This window comes from Pongo pygmaeus, chromosome 20 (genome assembly GCF_028885625.2).
Source record: "Pongo pygmaeus isolate AG05252 chromosome 20, NHGRI_mPonPyg2-v2.0_pri, whole genome shotgun sequence".
Taxonomy (NCBI): domain Eukaryota; kingdom Metazoa; phylum Chordata; class Mammalia; order Primates; family Hominidae; genus Pongo; species Pongo pygmaeus.
Genome location: NC_072393.2, coordinates 41,477,496 through 41,499,574, shown reverse-complemented (window position 1 = coordinate 41,499,574; position 22,079 = coordinate 41,477,496). Strand labels below are relative to the sequence as shown.

The 22,079-nt window shown below is 46.3% G+C and overlaps 1 protein-coding gene across 3 annotated transcripts in view; it reads left to right on the top strand.

The window, feature by feature from the left end:
• ZNF565 (zinc finger protein 565) overlaps positions 1–17,304 on the top strand; it is a 37,375-nt gene extending 20,071 nt beyond the window's left edge. For all 3 annotated transcript variants that reach the window (XM_054462322.2, XM_054462321.2, XM_054462323.2), the window contains 3 exons: positions 4,696–4,822; positions 5,524–5,619; positions 15,856–17,304. In XM_054462322.2, coding sequence (XP_054318297.1) covers positions 4,696–4,822; positions 5,524–5,619; positions 15,856–17,123 — 1,491 coding nt within the window. In that variant the 3' untranslated portion in view covers positions 17,124–17,304. The remainder of the gene's footprint in view (positions 1–4,695; positions 4,823–5,523; positions 5,620–15,855) is intronic.
• Positions 17,305–22,079: the final 4,775 nt, after the last annotated feature.

The following is a 22,079-nucleotide window of genomic DNA, read 5'->3' as shown; positions in this document are numbered from 1 at the left end:
GCACACTGCAACCTCTGCCTCCTGGGTTCAAGCAATTCTCCTGCCTCAGCCCCCCAAGTAGCTGGGATTACAGGCACCCACCACCACGCCCAGCTAATTTTTTGTATTTAGTAGAGACAGGATTTCACCATGTTGGCCGGGCTGTTCTCGAACTCCTGACCTCAGGTGATTCACCCACCTCAGCCTCCCAAAGTGCTGGAATTACCACCATGCACAGCTGGCAGGCTGGTCTTGAACTCCTGGCCTCAAGTGATCAACCTGCCTCAGCCTCCCAAAGTGCTGGGATTATAGGCATAAGCCACCACGCCCAGCCCGGACTCATTTTTGAAACACATTATATTTGCCAGGCCCAGGTTTGCTGTGTGTTTTGTGTATTTCTCTATTTCGCTTATTTATGGGACCCCGCTTAGCTCTTCCCTGCTCATTCCCAGACCATGGAAGATACAAGTGTCTTGCTGTCTGCAGATAGTTTTATCTGTAGCCACAGGAATGCTCAAGAACATACAGACCTCTAGTCATATAACTGTGACACTTCCTTCATGGCACAGGCCTGCAACTCTAGATTCCGTCACGCTGTATTATCTCCTTCTTCATCTCCTCATAATGTCCTTGGCTGGGTGCAGTGGCTCAGGCCTGTAATCCCAGTGCTTTGGGAGGCTGAGGCGGGAGAATCACTTGAGACCAGGAGTTTGAGGCCAACCTGGGTAATATAGTGAGATTCTGTCTCTACAAAACAAAATATTAAACATCAAAATTAGGCTGGGTGCAGTGGCTCACGCCTGTCATCCCAACACCTTGGGAGGCCAAGGCGGGTGTATCATAAGGTCAGGAGTTCGAGATTGACTAACATGGTGAAACCCCGTCTCTACTAAAAATACAAAAATTAGCTGAGTGTGGTGGCGCACACCTGTAATCTCAGCTGCTCAGGAGGCTGAAGCAGAAGAATCGCTTGAACCCAGGAGGCAGAGGTTGCAGTGAGCTGAGATCGCGCCACTGCACTCCAGCCTGGGTGACAGAGCAAGACTCTGTCTCAAAAAAAAAAAAAAAAAAAAAAAAATTCTTCTTCATCTCCTCATGAAGATATTTCCTGGATGAATCAGCTTGTCAAAACGTGACCCTACTCATCAATTTTAACCTCATTTAAAATGGGTCAGGTGGGCTGGGCACGGTGGCTCACGCCTGTAATCCCAGCACTTTGGGAGGCCGAGGCAGGCAGATCACGAGGTCAGGAGATCGAGACCAGCCTGACCAACATGATGAAACCCCGTCTCTACTAAAAATACAAAAAATTAGCCAGTCGTGGTGGCACGCGCCTGTAGTCCCAGCTATTCGGGAGGCTGAGGCAGGAGAATTGCTTGAACCTGGGAGGTGGAGATTGCAGTAAGCCGAGATCACGCCACTGCACTCCAGCCTGGGTGACAGAGCGAGACTCTTTCTCAAAAAAAAAAAAAAAAAAGGGACAGATGGCCAAGCACAGTGGCTCACGCCTGTAATCCCAGCACTGTGGAAGGCCGAGGGGGGCAGATCCCTTGAGGTCAGGAGTTCGCAACCAGCCTGGCCAATATGGTGAAACCCCATCTCTAATAAAAATACAAAAATTAGGGGCCAGGCATGGTGGCTCATGCCTGTAATCCTAGCACCTTGGGAGGCCGAGGCAGATCACCTGAGGTCAGGTGTTCAAGACCAGCCTGGTCAACGTGGTGAAACCCTGTCTCTACTAAAAATACAAAAATTAGCCAAGAGTGGTGGCATGCACCTGTAATCCCAGCTACTTGGGAGGCTGAAGCAGGAGAATCGCTTGAACCCAGGAGGTGGAGGTTGCAGTGAGCCAAGATTGTGCCACTGCACTCCAGCCTGGGCGACAAAGTGAGACTCCGTCTCAAAAAATAAAAAATAAAAAATTAGCTGGGCGTGGTGGCATGCACCTGTAATCCCAGCTACTTGGGAGGCTGAGGCAGGAGAATCACTTGAACCTGGGAGATGGAGTTTGCAGTGAGCTGAAATCATGCCACTGCACTCCGGCCTGGGCAACAGGGAGAGACTCCATCTCAAAAAACAAAATAAAACAAAACAAAATAGGACAAGACAGGCACTGTGGCTCAACCTTTAATCCCAGTGCTTTGGAAGGCCAAGGTGGGAGGATTGCTTGAGCCTAGAAGTTTGAGACCAGCCTGGGCAATATAGCAAGACCCCACTTATACAAAAAATAATAAAAAAAATAGCTTAGTATGGTGACATGTGCCTGTAGTCCTAGTCACTTGGGAGGCTGAGGTGGGAGGATTGCTTGAGCTCAGGAATTTGAGGCAGCAGTGAGCCATGATTGCACCACTGCACTGTAGCCTGGGTGACAGAGCAAGACTCTGTGTCTTAAAAAAATAGGGCCACACCTATAATCCCAGCACTTTGGTAGGTCAAGGTGGATGGATCACTTGAGTCCAGGAATTCAAGACCAGCCTGGACAACATAGTGAGACCCCATCTCTACAAAAAACAAAAAAATAGCTGGGTGTGGTGGTGCACACCTTTAGTGCCAGCTGCTTGGGAGGCTGAGGCAGGGGGATAGCTTGAGCTGGGAGGTCAAGGCTCCAGTGAGCCGCGATTGTGCTACCACACTCCAGCCTGGGTGACAGAGTGAGACCCTGTCTCAAAAAAAAAAAAAAAGGGGGGGGGCATCCAGTCATTATGTGCCTCCTAATGGATGCTACAGGAAGCACACATCACCATCCCTGACACATTAATGCCCTTCCCTCAAAAATGGAAATCAGACCCCCAGATCTAACTACCGTTTCACAGGGAATATGGAAATAAAGCACCTGTGAAACTATACCACAAAGATGCAATCCCCCAAATCCAGAAGGCAGGAACTCTGCTAATTCAAATGTTTCTTTTTCTTTTTCCTTTTTTTTTTTTTTTTGAAGACGGAGTTTTGCTCTCATTGCCCAGGTTGGAGTGCAATGTCATGATCTCGGCTTACTGAAGCCTCTGCCTCCGCCTCCCAGGTTGAAGCGATTCTCTTCCCTCAGCCTCCTGAGTAGCTGGGATTACAGGCATGCACCACCACACCTGGCTAATTTTGTATTTTTAGTAGAGACAGGGTTTCTCCATGGTGGTCAGGCTGGTCTCAAACTCTCGAACTCAGGTGATCCGCCTGCCTCGGAGAAACCCCATCTCTACTAAAAATACAAAAATTAGCAGAGTGTGGTGGCGGGTGCCTGTAATCCCAGCTACTTGGGAGGCTGAGGCAGGAGAATCACTTGAACCCGGGAGGCGGAGGTTGCGGTGACCCGAGATCACACCATTGCACTCTAGCCTGGGCAACAAGAGTGAAACTCCGAAATCACTTTTGGTAAATACTGAATTTGTCAATTTAGAAAAATCACTGCTGGGCACAGTGGCTCACACCCATAATCCCAGCACTTTGCGAGGCCCAGGTGGAAGGATCGCTTGAGCCCAGGAACTCAAGACCAGCCTGGGCAACATAGTGAGACCCCCCCCCTCCACAAATAATATAAAGATTAGCTGGGCATGGTGGCACACGCACACTGTGGTCCCAGCTACTTGGGAGGCTGAGATGGGAGGATTGCTTGAGCTGAGGTCGAGGCTGCAGTGAGCCATGAAAACACCACTGTACTCCAGCCTGGGTGACTGGTCTTAAAAAAAAAAAATTGAGGCCAGATGCAGTGGCTCATGCTTATAATCCCAACACTTTGGGAGGTCAAGTCAGGCAGATCACTTGAGGCCGGGAGTTTGAGACCAGCCTGGCCAACATGGAGGAACCTCGTCTCTACTAAAAATACAAAAAACATTTGCTGGTTGTGGTAGCAGGCGCCTGTAACCCAGCTACTTGGGAGGCTGAGGCAGGAGAATTGCTTGAACCTGGGAGGCAGAGGTTGCAGTGAGCCACTGCACTCCATTCCACTGCACTGCACTGCACTCCACGCACCACTGCACTCCACGCACCACTGCACTCCAGCCTGGGTAACAGAGTGAGACTTGGTCTCAAAAAAAAAGAAGCCAGGCGTGGTGGCTCACGCCTGTAATCCCAGCACTTTGGGAGGCCGAGGTGGATGGATCACCTGAGGTCAGGAGTTTGAGACCAGCCTGACCAACATGGAGAAACCCCATCTCTGCTAAAAATACAAAATGAGCCAGGTGTGGTGGCACATGCCTGTAATCCCAGCTACTTGGGAGGCTGAGGCAGGAGAATCACTTGAACCCAGGAGGCAGAGGTTGTGGTGAGCTGAGATCATGCCATTGCACTCTAGCCTGGGCAACAAGAGCGAAACTCTGTCTCAAAAAAAGAAAAGAAAAGAAAAAAAATTGAGAACATTGGGGCAATTAGAATTTAATTTGTTGATTGGGAAATTATTGATACTTTTATTAAGTATGATAATGATATTCTTGTTATTATGTGTTTTTCTAAAAGAAGTCGATAATCTGTTGGATACTAAAGTATCGGTGGGTGAAGTATTATGATGTTTGGCTTGTGGGATTTGCCTCACAGTACATGGGGAATAAAAGATAGAAGGGAAGAGATAAAACGGTGCACCTTGTTAACTGTTGAAGCAGACTGATGCATATGGGGGGGTCATTACTGTACACTATGCTCTGTACTTTTGTGCATCTTGAAAATTTTCATAATAAAAAGTGAAAAAAGTTTCTTAATGTACACTAATGCGTGGGTTTATTGTTTCAGGGACTGGTGACATTCAGGGACGTGGCCATAGAGTTCTCTCTGGAAGAATGGAAATGCCTGGAACCTGCTCAGAGGGACTTGTACAGGGAGGTGACTCTGGAGAACTTTGGTCACTTGGCCTCACTAGGTAAGGAGATTGTATCACACAGGCCAGACGGAAGGCAAGGCACCAGGGACTACAACCATGGGGTGCCGTTTCCATCTCTGCCTAAACGGGTGAGGAGAGGAAACTGTCACAGGAGACGCTGCAAACTACAACCATAGAGAGAGGCCCGGCCAGCAATAGCTGTAGCTACTTCCAGAGCTCCTGGGTCAAAGGAGGGAGAGAGGAGGGTAAGAAATGCCTGGTGCTCTCTCTCCTCCTGTCCGCTGATCTCCAGCTGATGCTTTCTGTCTGCCAAAGCCAGTGAGAAGCCAGAGGGCATGGGTAATGCAGTCCTTACGGTGAGCTGTCGGGATCCCAGTGCCAGGCACAGAACAAGGCCAGGAGCATCAAGGAATAGATTGGAGGGGAAGGAGGGGTTCATGGAGAGTGATCACCACACATTTACTCCACATAATTCAGGACTAGCCTTCTAGAATTTCTGGTTTCTTCACTGTGAATTTCTAGGGTAACTTACAAGTTTCTGACTGAATTTCTGGTGACTGAAAAATTGTTTTGTACTTTGTGGAATTGGAAACAAGTCATTCCGCTGGGCACCTCGGTCTTCCCATCCTTTGTACAACCTTCCGCCTGCCTTGTGATTGCGTCTTTTCCATGGTGACCTGGGAACTGGGTTTGGATTTTGGAGCAATCTGATCACACCCCGTTTCTTTTCCTGTAAACAGGACTCTCCATTTCTAAGCCTGATGTCGTCTCCTTATTGGAGCAAGGGAAAGAGCCCTGGATGATTGCAAATGATGTGACAGGACCATGGTACCCAGGTGAGCTAGGGCCGATTTTGACAGGGGAAGGTCCCTGGGTGAGTCGACTGACAGGAGTAACTTGAGTTACTGTGGGAAGTTCCCTCAAAGCCCTACTGTGGAAGAAAGGCCTGAAACGTGAAGATGTGGCGAGTAAAGACTTTATTAGCATCAGCTCCCAAGAGAACCTTGGCCTACTCCCATTAATTCCTCTCTGTTCTCTCACATTTTCCTTTCTTTTTAAAAAGAGATGTACCTATTTCTTCCCCAGTAGCCACCTTTTTACCTGTACTTTGTATCCTTTTTTTTTTTAAGAGACAGGATCTCACTCTGTCACCCATGTTGGAGTGCAGTGGCATGATCATAGCTCACTGCAGCCTCCATCTCCTGGGCTTAAGCAATCCTCCCACTTTGGGAGGCCAAAGTGAGATTACAGGTGTGAGCCACGGTACCTAGCTAGATCCTTTTTTCTACAAGTGTCTTCATCCCTTAGAAAAACTTATTTTCGGCCGGGTGCAGTGGCTTACACCTGTAATCCCAGCACTTTGGGAAGCCAAGGCGGGCAGATCACGAGTTCAGGAGATCGAGACCATCCTGGCTAACATGGTGAAACCACGTCTCTACTAAAAATACAAAAATTGGCCGGGCACAGTGGCTCACGCCTGTAATCCCAGCACTTTGGGAGACCGAGGCAGGCAGATAACGAGGTCAGGAGATCGAGACCGTGGTGAAACCCTGTCTGTACTAAAAATACAAAAAATTAGCCAGGTGTGGTGGCGGACGCCTGTAGTCCCAGCTACTCGGGAGGCTGAGGCAGGAGAATGGCGTGAACCCGGGAGGCGGAGCTTGCAGTGAGCCGAGATCGCGCCACTGCACTCCAGCCTGGGCGACAAAGCGAGACTCCATCTCAAAAAAAAAAAAAAATACAAAAATTAGCTAGGCATGGTGGTGGGTGCCTGTTAATTCCAGCTACTCGGGAGGCTGAGACAGGAGAATCTCTTGAACCTGGGAGGTGGAGATTGCAGTGAGCTGAGATCATGCCATTGCACTCCAGCCTGAGCGACAAAAGTGAAAGTCTATCTCAAAAAACAAACCAAAAAAAACCATTTTATTGGCTGGGCACGGTGGCCCGTGCCTGTAATCTCAGCACTTTGGGAGGCCAAGGTGGGCAGATCACTTGAAGCCAGGAGTTCAAGACCAGCCTGGCCAACATGGTGAAACCCTATCTCTACTAAAACCTCCGCCTCCCAGGTTCAAGTAATTCTCCTGTCTCAGCCTCCTGAGTAGCTAGGATTACAGGTGCATGCTACCACACCCAGCTAATTTTTGTATTTTCAGTGGATACAGGGTTTCACTATGTTGGCCGGGCTGGTCTCAAACTCCTGAGCTCAAGTAACCTGCCCACCTCAACCTCCCAAAGTGCTGGGATTACAGGCATGAGCCACCGCACCCAGCCAGCTGATCCTCTTAATGAGTATTTTTTTGTAGATTGTCTCTCACTTTACGTTTGTCTAATGTTTTCTCTCAGTGAGATTCTGCATTTTAGCAAGAATATCACAGAAGTGATGTTGTGTTCTTCTCTGTATATCACATATCAGACATCGACATGACTTATTACTGGTGCTGTTCATTTTGATCACTTGGTAAGATAGGTGCTGTTCGCACTTTGGGAGGCCAAGGTGGGCGGATCACATGGTCGTCAGCAGTTCGAGACCAGCCTGGCCAATATGGTGAAACTCCATCTCTACTAAAAATATAAAAATTAGCTGGGCCTGGTGGTGGGTACCTGTAGTCCCAGCTACTCAGGAGGCTGAGGCAGGAGAATCACTTGAACCCGGGAGGCGGAGGTTGCAGTGAGCCGAGATCACGCCACTGCACTCCAGCCTAGGCAACAGAGTAAGACTCCATCTCAGAAAAAAAAAAAAAAAAAAAAAAGATAGGTGCTGTTCACTTTGATCACTTGGTAAGATAGGGCCTCTCTTGTTTCTCCCCTGTAAAGTTTCCATCTGTAATTGATAAATATCTTATGGCGAAATACTTTCACACTAGGCAAATGTGCTGCTTTTCCTCTTTCCACCCCCTGATTTTGGCATCCATCACTGGACCTTGTCTGCACCAGTTATTACTCTGTCACTTGTCTAATGTTGATTTTCTGTGTCCCTTATTCCTTCACCATTTATTAATTGGAATTCTTCAGTAAGGAAGAACTGTCCCTAGCTCTCTCCCATTCACTTATTCATTCAATGATTTCTTTATATTTCGATGAGTTCGTGGGTATTTATTTTATTCTATGGGCTGTAGTCACTACTTTCATTGTTTAGTTCATTGCTCGAATTGTTCAGGCTTTGGCCCTTGAGAACTTATTAAGCTTGGCTCCTGGGTTCTCTCAACACACCCTCATTCCCTTTTATGTACTTCCACATTTTCTGGTACCACAGGATGTTCCGTGGTTATTTCAGATTTTTCCTGCCTCAGCCCTGAAATTAGCCAGTTCTCAAAAGAGTGCTGGCTCCTTTTATTGAAAAATGGTCCGGGAGGCAGAGATTGTAGAGAGCCGAGATCGCCCCACTGCACTCCAGCCTGGGCAACAAGAGCGAGACTCCATCTCAGGAAAAAAAAAAAAAGAAAGAAAGAAAGAAAGAAAGAAAAATAGTAGGAAATCGTATCTTTGAACTTTTTCTGAGCAAAGCAAGACCTTAAGCTCTTTACCATCTTACTTCCCTGTGCCCTAGACCAGGGGTCGGCAAACTGCAATCTGTAGGTCAAATGCAGTCCATAACCAGTTTTTCATACAGCCCTAGAGCCAAGAACAGTTTTGATATTTTGAAAGTGTTAAAAAAAAAAAAGAATATGTGGAGAGACTTTATGTGTTCCACAAACCCTAAAACTTTTACCATCGGGCCCTTAACAGAAAAAGTTTGTTTTTATGGTTTTTTTTTTTGAGACAGTCTCACTCTGTCACCCAGACTAGAGTCACCCAGGCTGGAGTGCAGTGGCACAATCTCAGCTCATTGCAACCTCAGCCTCCCAGGTTCAAGCAATTCTCCTGCCTCAGCTTCCCAAGTAGTTGGGAATACAGAAGTGCACCACCACACCCAGCTAATTTTTGTATTTTTAGTAGAGACAGGATTTCGCCATGTTGGCCAGGCTGGTCTCAAACTCCTGACCTCAAGTGATCCACCCACCTAGGCCTCCCAAAGCTCCCAAGTGCTGGGATTACAGGCATGAGCCACCGCACCTGACCTTCCCACTTTCACTTCTAAGGACCCTTGTGAAGACATTGTGTCTGCCCAGATAAACCAGGATAATCTCGCCATCTCGTGGTGGTCAACTGATTAGCATTTTTTGTTTGTTTGTTTTGTTTTGTTTTTGAGACGGAGTTTCGCCCTTGTTGTCTAGGCTGGAGTGCAATGGCGAGATCTCCACTCACCGCAACCTCCGCCTCCCGGGTTCAAGTGATTCTCCTGCCTCAGCCTCCCGAGTAGCTGGGATTAGAGGCGCCCACCACCACCCCTGGCTAATTTTGTATTTTTAGTAGAGACCAGGTTTATCCATGTTGGTCAGACTGGTCTCAAACTCCCGACCTCAGGTGATCCACCCTCCTCGGCCTCACAGAGTGCTGGGATTACAGGTGTGAGCCACTGTGCCCTGCCCTGAATAGCAATCTGAATTCCAACTCCCCTTGCTGTGTGACATAACATTCATAGGTTCCAGGAATAAAGACACAGACATCTTTGAGTGCCATTATCCCACCTACCACATTCTGTGTGTATTTTTTTGAGCAAAGTTAACTGAATATGCATAAATTAACAATGTATGGACGGGCACGGTGGCACACGCCTGTAATCCCAGTACTTTGGGAGACCAATAGGTGGATCACTTGAGGTCAGGAGTTCGAGACCAGTCTGGCCAACATGGCAAAAGCCCATCTCTACTAAAAATACAAAAATTAGCCATGTGTGGTGGCAGGTGCCTGTAATCCCAACTACTCGGGAGGCTGAGACAAGAGAATTGCTTGAACCCGGGAGGCGGAGGTTGCAAGGAACCAAGATCGATTGCGCATCTTTATTCCAGCCTTGGCAATAGAACGACTCCATCTCAAAAACAAAACAAAACAAAATAAAACAAAAACAAGTTTATGGGTACGACTCTACTGTAATTCCGTATTAAAATATTAGGCCTATTGCTATTGATTCCATAAAAGTGTTCTTGTCTTTCACAGAATATTTGGTTGGTGTGTTTTCTAATTTCTTGCAGTTCTGAAAAATAATAATCTTTTATTTATTAGATTTTTAAAAATTGTGATAACATATACATTACATAAGGGGCCAGGCGCGATGGCTCATGCCTGTAATCCCAGCACTTTGGGAGGCTAAGGTGGGCGGATCACCTGAGATCAGGAGTTCCAGGCCAGCCTGGCCAACGTGGTGAAACCCCATCTCTACGAAAAGTACAAAAAAAAATTTAGCCGGGCATGGTGGCACATGCCTGTCATCCCAGCTACTCGGGAGGCTGAGGCAGGAAAATTGTTTGAACCCGGGAGGCGGAGGTTGCAGTGAGCCAAGATCACACCACTGCACTCCCAGCCTGGACGACAGAGCGAGACTCCGTCTCCAAAAAGAGGAAAAAAAAGAAAATTACATAATATTTATTTATTTATTTATTTATTTATTTATTTTTGTGAGACAGGTTCTGCCTCTGTTGCCCAGGCTGGAGTGTAGTAGCATGATCTTGGCTCACTGCAACCTCTGCCTCCCAGTTTCAAGCCATCCTCCCACCTCAGGTTCCCAAGTGGCTGGTGCTACAGGCACATGCCACCATACCTGGCTAAGTTTATAATTCAGTGGCATTTAGTTCATTCACAACATCATACATTCTGTTTCCAGAGCTTATTCATCATCCCAAACAGAAACTCTCTACCCATTAAACAATAACTCTATTTTCCTTCCTCCAGTCCCTGGTCACCTCTGTTCTACTTTTTGTCTGTATGAATTTGCCTATTCTAGGTATCTCATGTAAATCATCCAGTATGTGGCCTTTTGTATCTGGCTTATTTCACTAAGCATAATGTTTTATCTAAGTTGTAGGATGTCTCTGAATTTTATTCTTTTTATGGCTGAATAATATTCCATTGTATGTGTATGTGTAGATATATACATGTATAAATATTAATATACATGTATATATATTATACACGCACTTTGTTTATTCGCTCATCTGTTTTTTGTTTTTTTTTTTGAGATGGAGTCTCACTCTGTCGCCCAGGCTGGAATGCAGTGGCATGATCTCAGCTCACTGCAACCTCCACCTCCCAGGTTCAAGAGATTCTCCTGCCTCAGCCTTTTGAGTAGCTGGGACTACAGGCACCCACCACCATGCCCGGCTGATTTTAGCATTTTTAGTAGAAACGGGGTTTCACCACATTGGCCAGGCTGATCTCGAACTCCTGACCTCAACTGACCTGCACGCCTCAGCCTCCCAAAGTGCTGGGGTTACAGGCATGACCCACCACATGCGGCCCTCTCATCTGTTCTTGGAGTTTTTTTGTTTTTGTTGTTTTTAACTTTTTTTTCTCTCTCTCTTTTATTTTTCCTTGAAGCCCTTGAGTCTCACTTTGTCACCCAGGCTGGAGTGCAGTGGCGGGATCTCGGCTCACTGCAACCTCTGCCTCCCGGGTTCAAGTGATTCTCCTGCCTCAGCCTCCTGAGTAGCTGGGACTACAGGCGCACAACACCATGCCAGGCTAATTTTTTGTATTTTTAGTAGAGACGGGTTTCACTGTGTTAGCCAGGCTGGTCTCGAACTTCTGACCTCGTGATCTGTCTGTCTTGGCTTCCTAAAGTGCTGGGATTACAGGCGTGAGCCACTACGCCTGGCCCCTAAATTTATATTCTTTATAAATTTTTATCATCTTGGCCTATTTCTGAGAAAGGTGAATTGAAATCTCCTAGATGATGATTTTGTTAATTTCTTCTTGTGTGTCTTTTGAATTTTGCATTATATGTTTGGAGGCTGGGCCAGGCGCGGTGGCTCACGCCTGTAATCCCAGCACTTTGGGAGACCAAGGCGGGCAGATCACGAGGTCAGGAGATCAAGACAATCCTGGCTAACACAGTGAAAACCCTTCTCTACTAAAAAATACAAAAAATTAGCCAGGCGTGGTGGCACACGGCTGTAGCCCCAGCTACTCGGGAGTCTGAGGCAGGAGAATCGCTTGAACCTGGGAGCCAGAGGTTGCAGTGAGCCAAGATTATGCCACTGCACTCCAGCCTGGGCGACAGAGCAAGACTCTGTCTCGGCCGGGCGCCGTGGCTCACGCCTGTAATCCCAGCACTTTGGGAGGCCGAGGCGAGCGGATCACAAGGTCAGGAGATCGAGACCATCCTGGTCTAACTCGGTGAAACCCCGTCTCTACTAAAAATACAAAAAATTAGCCGGGCATGGTGGCGGGCGCCTGTGGTCCCAGCTACTCAGGAGGCTGAGGCAGGGGAATGGTGTGAACCCGGGAGGCAGAGCTTGCAGTGAGCCGAGATCACGCCACTGCACTCCAGCCTGGGCAACAGAGCGAGAGTCCGTCTCAAAAAAAAAAAAAAGACTGTCCCAAAAAATAAATAAATAAAAATAAAATATATATATTCGGAGGCTATTAGGTGTATATAACTTTAGAAACATAAATCTTCCTGCTGAATGGAATTACTTTCTTGATTATAGTGCTACCCTTCTTAACCCAAAATGATGATTTCTGTTTTTAAAGTCTATTTTTTTTTTTTGAGATGGAGATTCGCTCTTGTTTCCCAGGCCAGAGTGTAATGGCACGATCTTGGCTCACTGCAACCTCCGCCGCCTGGGTTCTAGCAATTCTCTTGCCTCAGCCTCCCGAGTAGCTGGAATTACAGGCATGTGCCACCATGCCCAGATAATTTTGTATTTTTAATAGAGACAGGGTTTCTCCATGTTCGTCAGGCTGATCTCAAACTCCCGACCTCAGGTGATCCGCCCACCTCAGCCTCCCAAAGTGCTGGGATTGCAGGCATGAGTCACCGCACCCGGCCACACCTTTTATTTTCAAACACCTTAGATCTTCATGTCTTAAAGTGTGTTACTTGTTACTACTGTGCACCTAGATTTTGGTATTTTATCCAATCTGACAAATTCTGTCTTGTCTTTTTTTTTGAAACAAGTTCTCGCTCTGTTGCCCAGGCTGGAGTGCAGTGGCACTATTCTCAGCTCACTGAACCTCTGTCCAGGGGCTCAAGCCATCCTCCCACCTCAGCCTTCTGAATACCTGGAAAAACAGGTGCCCGCCACCATGCCCAGCTAATTTTTTGTGTTTTTGGTAGAGATGGGGTTGCACCATGTTGCCCAGTCTGGTCTCGAACTCCTGAGCTCAAGTGACCCACCTGCCTCAGCCTCCTAAAGTGCTGGGATTACAGGCATGAGCCACCACGCCCAGCTGGGTTGGTTTCAGTGGTTAGTGAAAAAGGCAGTATTTCTACCTTTGGGGAAGATTCAGGAACAAGAAAAACAGAACAGCAGATGAGTAAGTAAATGAAAATCTAATTACAACAAATAAAAGTGTTACAAAGACAGAGTACAATAAATGGGAGAAAGGATAAAGGTGTGTGTTTAGGGCTGTCAGGCTGAGAGCTTTCTTGAAAGTGTAAGTTTTTGCCGGGCATGGTGGCTCACGCCTGTAATCCCAATACTTTTAGAAGCCAAGGCGGCTGGATCACATGATGTCAGGAGTTCAAGAGACCAGCCTAGCTAACATGGTGAAACCTTGTCTCTAATAAAAATACAAAAATTAGCCGGGCATGGCACCACATGCCTGTAATCTCAGCTACTCGGGAGACTGAGGCAGGAGAATCGCTTGAACCCCAGAGGCTGAGATTGCAGTGAGCTGAGATCGCACCACTGCACTCCAGCCTGGGAGACAGGGTGAGACCCCATGTCAAATATTAAAAAAAAGACAAGCCAGGCACAGTGGCTCACGCCCATAATCCCAGCACTTTGAGAGGCCGAGGCGGGTGGATTACCTGAGGTCAGGAGTTTGAGACCAGCCTGGCCAACATGGTGAAACCCCATCTCTACTAAAAAAACAAAAATTACCCAGGCATGGTGGCAGGTGCCTATAATCCCAGCTACTCGGGAGGCTGAGGCAGGAGAATCACTTGAACCTGGGAGGCAGAGGTTGCAGTGAGCTGAGATCATGCCACTGCACTCCAGCCTGGGGGACAGAGTGAGACTCTGTCTCAAAAAAAAAAAAAAAAAAAAAATAGTGTGAGTTTTCATCTGAGACCTTAAGGATGAGAAAAGCAGCAAAAAGCCCAGGACAGGATTCTTGATAGATGGAAGAACCTGATGAGAGATCTGAGGTGGAAAAGGCCTAGATTTATTTTACATGCTCATAGATGGCTGGTGGTTTTGTACACTGGGAGGAAAGGGGAGAATGTTCAATGTGAAGAGGCCCTGCTCTTGCTGAGACAGAGTGGTGGCAAAAACAAGCAGGGACCTGCTTTGTCAAGAGCCCTGTGAGCCATGGCAGTGAGTTTGTAATTCTTTTTTTTTTTGACACAGTTTTGCTGTGTCACCCAGGCTGGAGTGCAGTGGTGCGATCTCAGCTCACCACAACCTGTGCCTTCCGGATTCAAGTGATTCTCCTGCCTCAGCCTCCCAAGTAGTTAGGATTACAGGCATGTGCCACCATGACCAGCTAATTTTGTATTTTTAGTAGAGACAGGGTTTCTTCATGTTGGTCAGGCTGATCTCAAACACCCGACCTCAGGTGATCCACCCGCCTCAGTCTCCCCAAGTGCTGTGATTAGACGTGAGCCACCGCACCCAGCCTCTTTTTTTTTTTTTTTTTTCTGAGATGGACTCTCACTCTGTCTTCCAGGCTGGAGTACAGTAGTGCCATCTTGGCTCACTGCAACCTCCGCCTCCTAGGTTCAAGTGATTCTTGTGTCTCGGTCTCCCAAGTAGCTGGGATTATAGGCACCTGCCACCATGCCTGCTAATTTTTGTATTTTGTAGTAGAGACAGGGTTTCTCCATGTTGGCCAGGCTGGTCTTGAACTCCTGACCTCAAGTGATTCACTTGTCTTGGACTCCCAAAGTGCTGGGATTAAGACATGAGCCACCTCGCCTGGCCTTTGGAATTAATTCTAAATGCACCGAAATGGGAAGGCAGTGAAATGTTTCAGCAGAGATTTTCATTTTGATCGATATCAACTTTATGTGGTGGGAAGTGTTGAAAATATAGATGCCTTATTTACATGAAATGTCCAGAATAGGCGAATTTATAAAGACAGAATTAGTAGCTCTCTGCCAGTAATGGTTGCCAGGGGCCGGAGGGAATAGGGAATGGGGAATGATTGCTTAATGGGTAGGGGGTTTCTATTTGGAGTGATAAAAATGTTCTCAGCCAGGCAAGGTGGCTCACGCCTGTAATCCCAGCACTTTGGGAGGCCAGGGCGGGTGGATTGTTTGAGGTCAGGAGTTCAGGACCAGCCTGGCCAATATGGTGAAACCCCATCTCTACTAAAAATACAAAAATTAGCTGGGTGTTGTAGCGGTGCCTGTAATCCCAGCTACTCAGGAGGCTGAGGCAGGAGAATCACTTGAACCCAGGAGGCGGAGGTTGCGTGAGCCAAGATTGTACCACTGCACTCCAGCCTGGGCGACAGAGCAAGACTCCGTCTCAAAGCAAAAAACAAAAAAACAAATTGAGAACCCCTGGCTTAATTTGTCTTCTTGCTCCCTTCTGGCACCATATGAGCTCTTCACATAGTGTGCTTTCATGTGCTTTTTTGAAATTGCATAATATTTGAGATGTATATAAGCCCTTCACTTTTTATGGTTATTTATTTTTGTCTCCCTGTTCTACTATAGGTTTGTTTTTTTTTTTTTTTTTTCTGAAACAGTCTTGCTCTGTCGCCCAGGCTGGAGTGCAGTGGCGCAATCTCAGCTCACTGCAACCTCTGCCTCCCAGGTTCAAGTGATTCTCCTGCCTCAACCTCCTGAGTAGCTGGGATTACAGGTGCCTGCCACCATGTCTGGCTAATTTTTGTATTTTTAATAGAGACAGGGTTTCACCGTCTTGGCCAGGTGAACTCCCGACCTTGTGATCCACCCACCTCAGCCTCCCAAAGTGCTGGGATTACAGATGTGAGCCACCGCGCCCAACCTCTACTATAGAATTTTTTATTTCTCATAGAGAAGGATCACAGCTTGTATTTATCTTTTTCTTATTTTTCAGACTTGGAGTCCAGGTGTGAGAAATTTCTACAAAAAGATATTTTTGAAATCGGGGCATTCAACTGGGAGATAATGGAAAGCCTTAAATGCGGTGACCTGGAGGGCTCTGATTTTAGAGCTGACTGGGAATGCAAAGGCCAGTTTGAGAGACAAGTCAATGAAGAGTGCTATTTTAAGCAAGTGAGCATCACCTATGGACATATGCCCACGTTCCAGCATCACACGTCTCACACCGTACGTCAGAGCAGGGAGACTGGTGAGAAACTGATGGAATGTCATGAATGTGGGAAAGCATTTAGCCGTGGCTCACACCTTATTCAACATCAGAAAACTCACACTGGTGAAAAACCCTTCGGATGTAAGGAATGTGGGAAGGCCTTCAGCCGTGCCTCACACCTCGTTCAGCATCAGAGAATTCACACGGGTGAGAAACCTTATGACTGTAAGGACTGTGGGAAGGCCTTTGGTCGTACGTCAGAACTTATTCTACATCAGAGACTTCATACTGGTGTCAAACCTTATGAATGTAAAGAATGTGGGAAGACCTTTAGGCAGCATTCACAGCTGATTCTGCATCAAAGAACTCACACAGGCGAGAAACCCTACGTATGTAAAGACTGTGGCAAGGCTTTCATTCGTGGCTCCCAACTTACTGTGCATCGGAGAATCCACACGGGGGCCAGACCCTATGAGTGTAAAGAATGCGGGAAAGCCTTTAGACAGCACTCACAGCTGACTGTACACCAGCGAATCCACACTGGTGAGAAACCCTATGAGTGTAAGGAATGCGGAAAGGGCTTTATTCACAGCTCAGAAGTTACTCGACATCAAAGAATTCATTCTGGGGAGAAACCCTATGAGTGTAAGGAATGTGGGAAGGCCTTCAGACAGCACGCGCAGCTCACACGACATCAGAGAGTCCATACTGGCGACAGACCCTATGAATGTAAGGACTGCGGGAAGGCATTTAGTCGTAGCTCATACCTCATTCAACATCAAAGAATTCATACAGGTGACAAACCCTACGAATGTAAGGAATGTGGGAAGGCCTTTATTCGTGTTTCACAACTGACTCATCATCAGCGAATTCACACTTGTGAGAAACCCTATGAATGCAGGGAGTGTGGAATGGCCTTTATTCGTAGTTCACAACTTACCGAACATCAGAGAATTCATCCTGGTATCAAACCTTACGAATGTAGAGAGTGTGGGCAGGCATTTATTCTTGGCTCACAACTCATTGAACACTACAGAATTCATACTGGTTAGAAAGCCTCGAGTGTGAGGGATAAAGATAAGCCTTTATGTGGAGTTCACATCTGGCTCAGTACTAGGTAATTTTTAATGTAGTGTAATTAATGTCAGAAAACACCTGTCACTTCCATCATAGAACATCAGAAAACTCACACCCAAAGAAAATTAAATAAATGTGGGAATTCTTTTTGCCTCACTCACTGTTTCCTAAGCATCAGATAATCTATGCTAAAAAAAAAAATGAATATAGAAAAGCTGCTTCTTGCCATTCAAAACATGTTAAATTTCTGACAATTCCTAATACAAAAATGACCCTATTAAAAGATTCTGTGGCCAGGCGTGGTGGCTCATGCCTGTAATCCCAGCACTTTGGGAGGCCAAGGCCAGCAGATCATTTGAGGTCAGGAGTTTGAGACCAGCCTGGCCAATGTGGTGAAACCCCATCTCTACTAAAAATACAAAAATTAGCCAGGCATGGTGGCGGGTGCCTGTAATCCCAGCTACTCAGGAGGCTGAGGCAGGAAAACCGTTTGAACCCAGGAGGCAGAGGTTGCAGCAAGCCGAGATCACACCATTGCATTCCAGCCTGGGTGACAAGGACGAAACTCTCTCAAAAAAAGAAAAAAAGATTCTGGCTGGGCGCAGTGGCTCACACCTGTAATCCCAGCACTCTGGGAGGCCCAGGAGGGCGGATCACAAGGTCAGGAGATCGAGACCATCCTGGCTAACACAGTGAAACCCCGTCTCAACTAAAAAATATAAAAAAATTAGCTGGGCGTAGTGGCGGGCGCCTGTAGTCTCAGCTACTAGGGAGGCTGAGGCAGGAGAATGGCGTGAACCCGGGAGGCGGAGCTTGCAGTGAGCCGAGATCGCACCACTGCACTCCAGCCTGGGCGACAGAGCAAGACTCCGTCTCAAAAAAAAAAAGAAAAAAAAAAAGATTCCATGACTGTGCCTTTCATCATGGCATATACCTTACTTAGCAGTGCTCACTTCCCCTGATTATAGACTACATAGCATTGGGCAAGTTATGCAATCTCTCTGTCCCTCAGTTTACTTTTTTTTTTTTTTTTGAGACAAAGTCTAGCTCTGTCACCAGGCTGGAGTGCAGTGGTGCGATCTCAGCTCACTGCAACCTCCGCCTTCCGGGTTCGAGCGATTCTTCTGCCTCAGCCTCCTGAGTAGCTGGGATTACAGGCACGTGCCGCCACACCTAGCTAATTTTTGTATTTTTAGTAGAGACGGGGTTTCACCATGTTGGCCAGGATGGTCTTGATCTCCTGACCTCGTGATCTGCCCACATCGGCCTCCCAGAGTGCTGGGATTACAGGTGTGAGCCACCATGCACGGCCCAGTTTACTTATTTTTAAGTGGTGATTATTATGTCTAACTAATAGAATTTTTATGAGGACTAAATGAAATATTTTATGTAAAACCTTAGGAGTAATACCTATCACACACAAGTGCTCAGTAAATACTAGCTATTGTCATTAATTTTATTATTAGTATCACTGATGAGTTCGTGTGAGAGCCTTATGAATGCATCACATATTCAAAAGTCTTCATAACCAGTTGTTACGATCATTTATTCTGAAAAATAGTGGGATTGCATAATTATTATGAGGCCTTCAATCAAAAGGTTAGAAATTCAGAAGATTAGAAATTAACAGAAGAGTGACTGGGTAAGGTGGCTCACACCTGTAATCCCAGCACTTTGGGAGGCCAAGGCAGGCGGATCACTTGAGGTCAGGAGTTTGAGACCAGCCTGGCCAACATTGTGAAACCCTGACTCTACTAAAAATACAAAAATTAGCCAGGTGGAGTGGTGCATGCCTGTAGTCCCAGCTACTCAGGAGGCTGAGACAGGAGAATTGCTTGAGCCCGGGAGGCGGAGGTTGCAGTGAGCCGAGATTGTGCCACTGCACTCCAGCCTGGGTGCAGACCCTGTCTCAAAAAAAAAAAGAGAACTAGTTTAGGGTAGCCAAAGCTGTACTCCCATCAGAACCTAAGAATTGAAGCTAGCGGCTTTGTTCTCCATGTGTAGATCTCCAGCACCTCATCACTGCCAGTCACATACTAAACATGTTGAATGAATGAGTAGTCAACTCTCAAAGTTAGGAAAAAATTACAATATAAACCAAAATCAGCAGTAAGATTATTAAAAATGAAAACAATGGAAAGACAGATTTCATCTGAAGGTTGTTTGTTTAACAATACAATAAGACTATTTACAAGTGTGATCTAGGGAAAAAATATTATGAATGAGAAGGGGGTAAAGATTTTTTAAAAATAGTTTACTATGCATGACTTTATTCTGTTTTAAAATCTGGAGAGAATATGGATTTTTATAAAAATATCAAAATTGATTCCTAGGATTCCTGTAATCCTAGCACTTTGGGAGGCCTAGGCAGGCACATCACCTGAGATTAGAAGTTCGAGACCAGCCTGGCCAACATGGTGAAACCCCGTCTCTACTAAAAATACAAAAATTAGCTAGGCGTGGTAGTGCACGCCTGTAATCCCAGCTACCTGGGAGGCTCAGACAGGAGAATCACTGGAACCTGGGAGGCGGAGGCTGCAGTGAGGCGGAGGCTGCAGTGAGCCGAGATTGTGCCACTGCACTCCAGTCTGGGTGACAGAGTGAGACCCTGTCTCAAAAAAAAAAAAAAAAAAAAATAGTCACTCTGAATAGTTAAAGCACAGTCATAGGATAAAATTGTTAAAGTTACAATTTGTTGTTGTTGGGTTTTTTTGTTTTGTCTGTTTTTTGAGACCGAGTCTCACCCAGGCTGGAGTACAGTGGTTTGATCTCAGCTTACTGCACCCTCCGCCTCCCGGATTCAAGCGATTCTCCTGCCTCAGCCTCCCGAGTAGCTGGGATTACAGACGCCCACCATCACGCCCAGCTAATTTTTGTATTTTTAGTAGAGCCAGGGTTTCACCATGTTGCCCACACTGGTCTCAAACTCCTTGACCTCAAGTGATCTGCCCACCTCAGCCTCCCAAAGGGCTGGGATTAAGGTGTGAGCCACTTCCTGGCCTAAAGTTATAACACGGTACGCAGACATAAGTGAATCTTCATACAATAGCTCTGCCTTTCCCACCCCATTACCTTTTATGGAACAATCACTAACACCAAGTTCTTGTATTTTTACAAAAATCACAAACACCAAGTTTGTGATTTTTAATTTGCATAAGCATGTAATCCCAGCACTTTGGGAGGCCGAGGAAAACAGATCACGTGAGGTCAGGAGTTCGAGACCAGCCTGGCCAACATGGTGAAACCTTGTCTCAGCTAAAAAATACAAAAATTAGCCGGGTGTGGTGGCTCATGTCTGTAGTCCTAGCTACTTGGAGGCTGAGGCACGAGAATCACTTGAACCCAGGAGGCAGGGGCTGCAGTGAGCCGATATCCTGCCACTGCACTCCAGCCTGGGCGACAGAGTGGAGACTCCGTCTGAATAATAATTATTATTAATATTTACAAAAGCATAATGTACTCTTTATAAAAATATTTTACACAAATGATAGCAAATTTCAACACATTGCTATTTTTGCTTATGCATACATCTTGAAGATTAGACCATATTGGTACATATATAGCTGCCTTATTTTTTTTAACAACTCCTGAGGATTCCATCATCTGTGTGTTTCATAATTTATTTAACATTATCAATTTTTTTTTTTTTTTTGAGACGGAGTCTCGCTCTGTCACCCAGGTTGGAGTGCAGTGTTGCGATCTCAGCTTACTGCAGCCTCTAGCTCCCAGGTTCAAGTGATTGTCCTGCCTCAGCCTCCCAAGTAGCTGGGACTACAGATGTGTGCCACCATGCCCAGCTAATTTTTGTGTTTTTAGTAGAGACAGGGTTTCACCATGTTGGCCAGGGTGGTCTCGAACTGACCTCAGGTAATCCGCCTACCTCAGCCTCCCAAAGTGCTGAGATTACAGGCGTGAGCCACCTCACACGGCCATTTTTTTTTTTTTCTTTTTGAGACAGAGTCTCACTCTGTTGCCCACACTGGAGTGCAGTGGCATGACTTTGGCTCACTGCAACTTCTGCCTCCTGGATTCAAGAAATTCTGCTGCCTCAGCCTCCTGAGTAGCTGGAATTACAGGCACCTGCTACCACGCCCGGCTAATTTTTGTATTTTTAGTAGCGACAGGGTTTCACCATGTTGGCCAGGCTGGTCTCAAACTCCTGACCTCAAGTGACCCACACACCTTGGCCTCTCAAAAGTGCTGGGATTACAGGCATGAGCCACCGTGCCCAGACTTTCCATTATTTTTTATTCTTTCAAACAATCCCATAATATTTCCCTTGCACATAAATTATTTTGTACATGTGTAATATATCTTTAAGGTAGATTCCTAGAAGTGGAAATGCTAGATAAAAATGTAAATTTTTGGCCGGGCACAGTGGCTCACACCTGAAATCCCAGCACTTTGGGAGGCTGAGGCGGGGGGATCACGAGGTCAAGAGGTAAAGACCATCCTGGCCAACATGGTGAAACCTCATCTCTACTAAAAATACAAAAAATTAGCTAGCAACAGAGCGAGATTCTGTCTCAAAAAAAAAAAAAAAAAAAACTAACTTTTTTAAACTTTCTATCATGAAAAAATTTGAACATATACAAAAATACACAGACTCTTATAATGAACTCCAGCGGCCTCATCACCAGCTTCAAGAATTATCAGCTCATGGCCAATCTTGCTTTGTCTGTGTACCCACTTCTCTCATCTCTGTTATTTTTGAATACCAGATATATGATTTCATCCACAGACATTTCATACATATCTTTAAAACACATGACAACATTAGAAAATATTTTCACTCCTTAAAAAAAAAAAAACAGGCCTGGTGCAGTAGCTCATGCCTGTAATCCCAGCACTTTGAGAGGCCGAGGTGGGTGGATCACCTGAGGTCAAGAGCTCGAGACCAGCCTGGCCAATGTGAAACCCCAACTCTACTA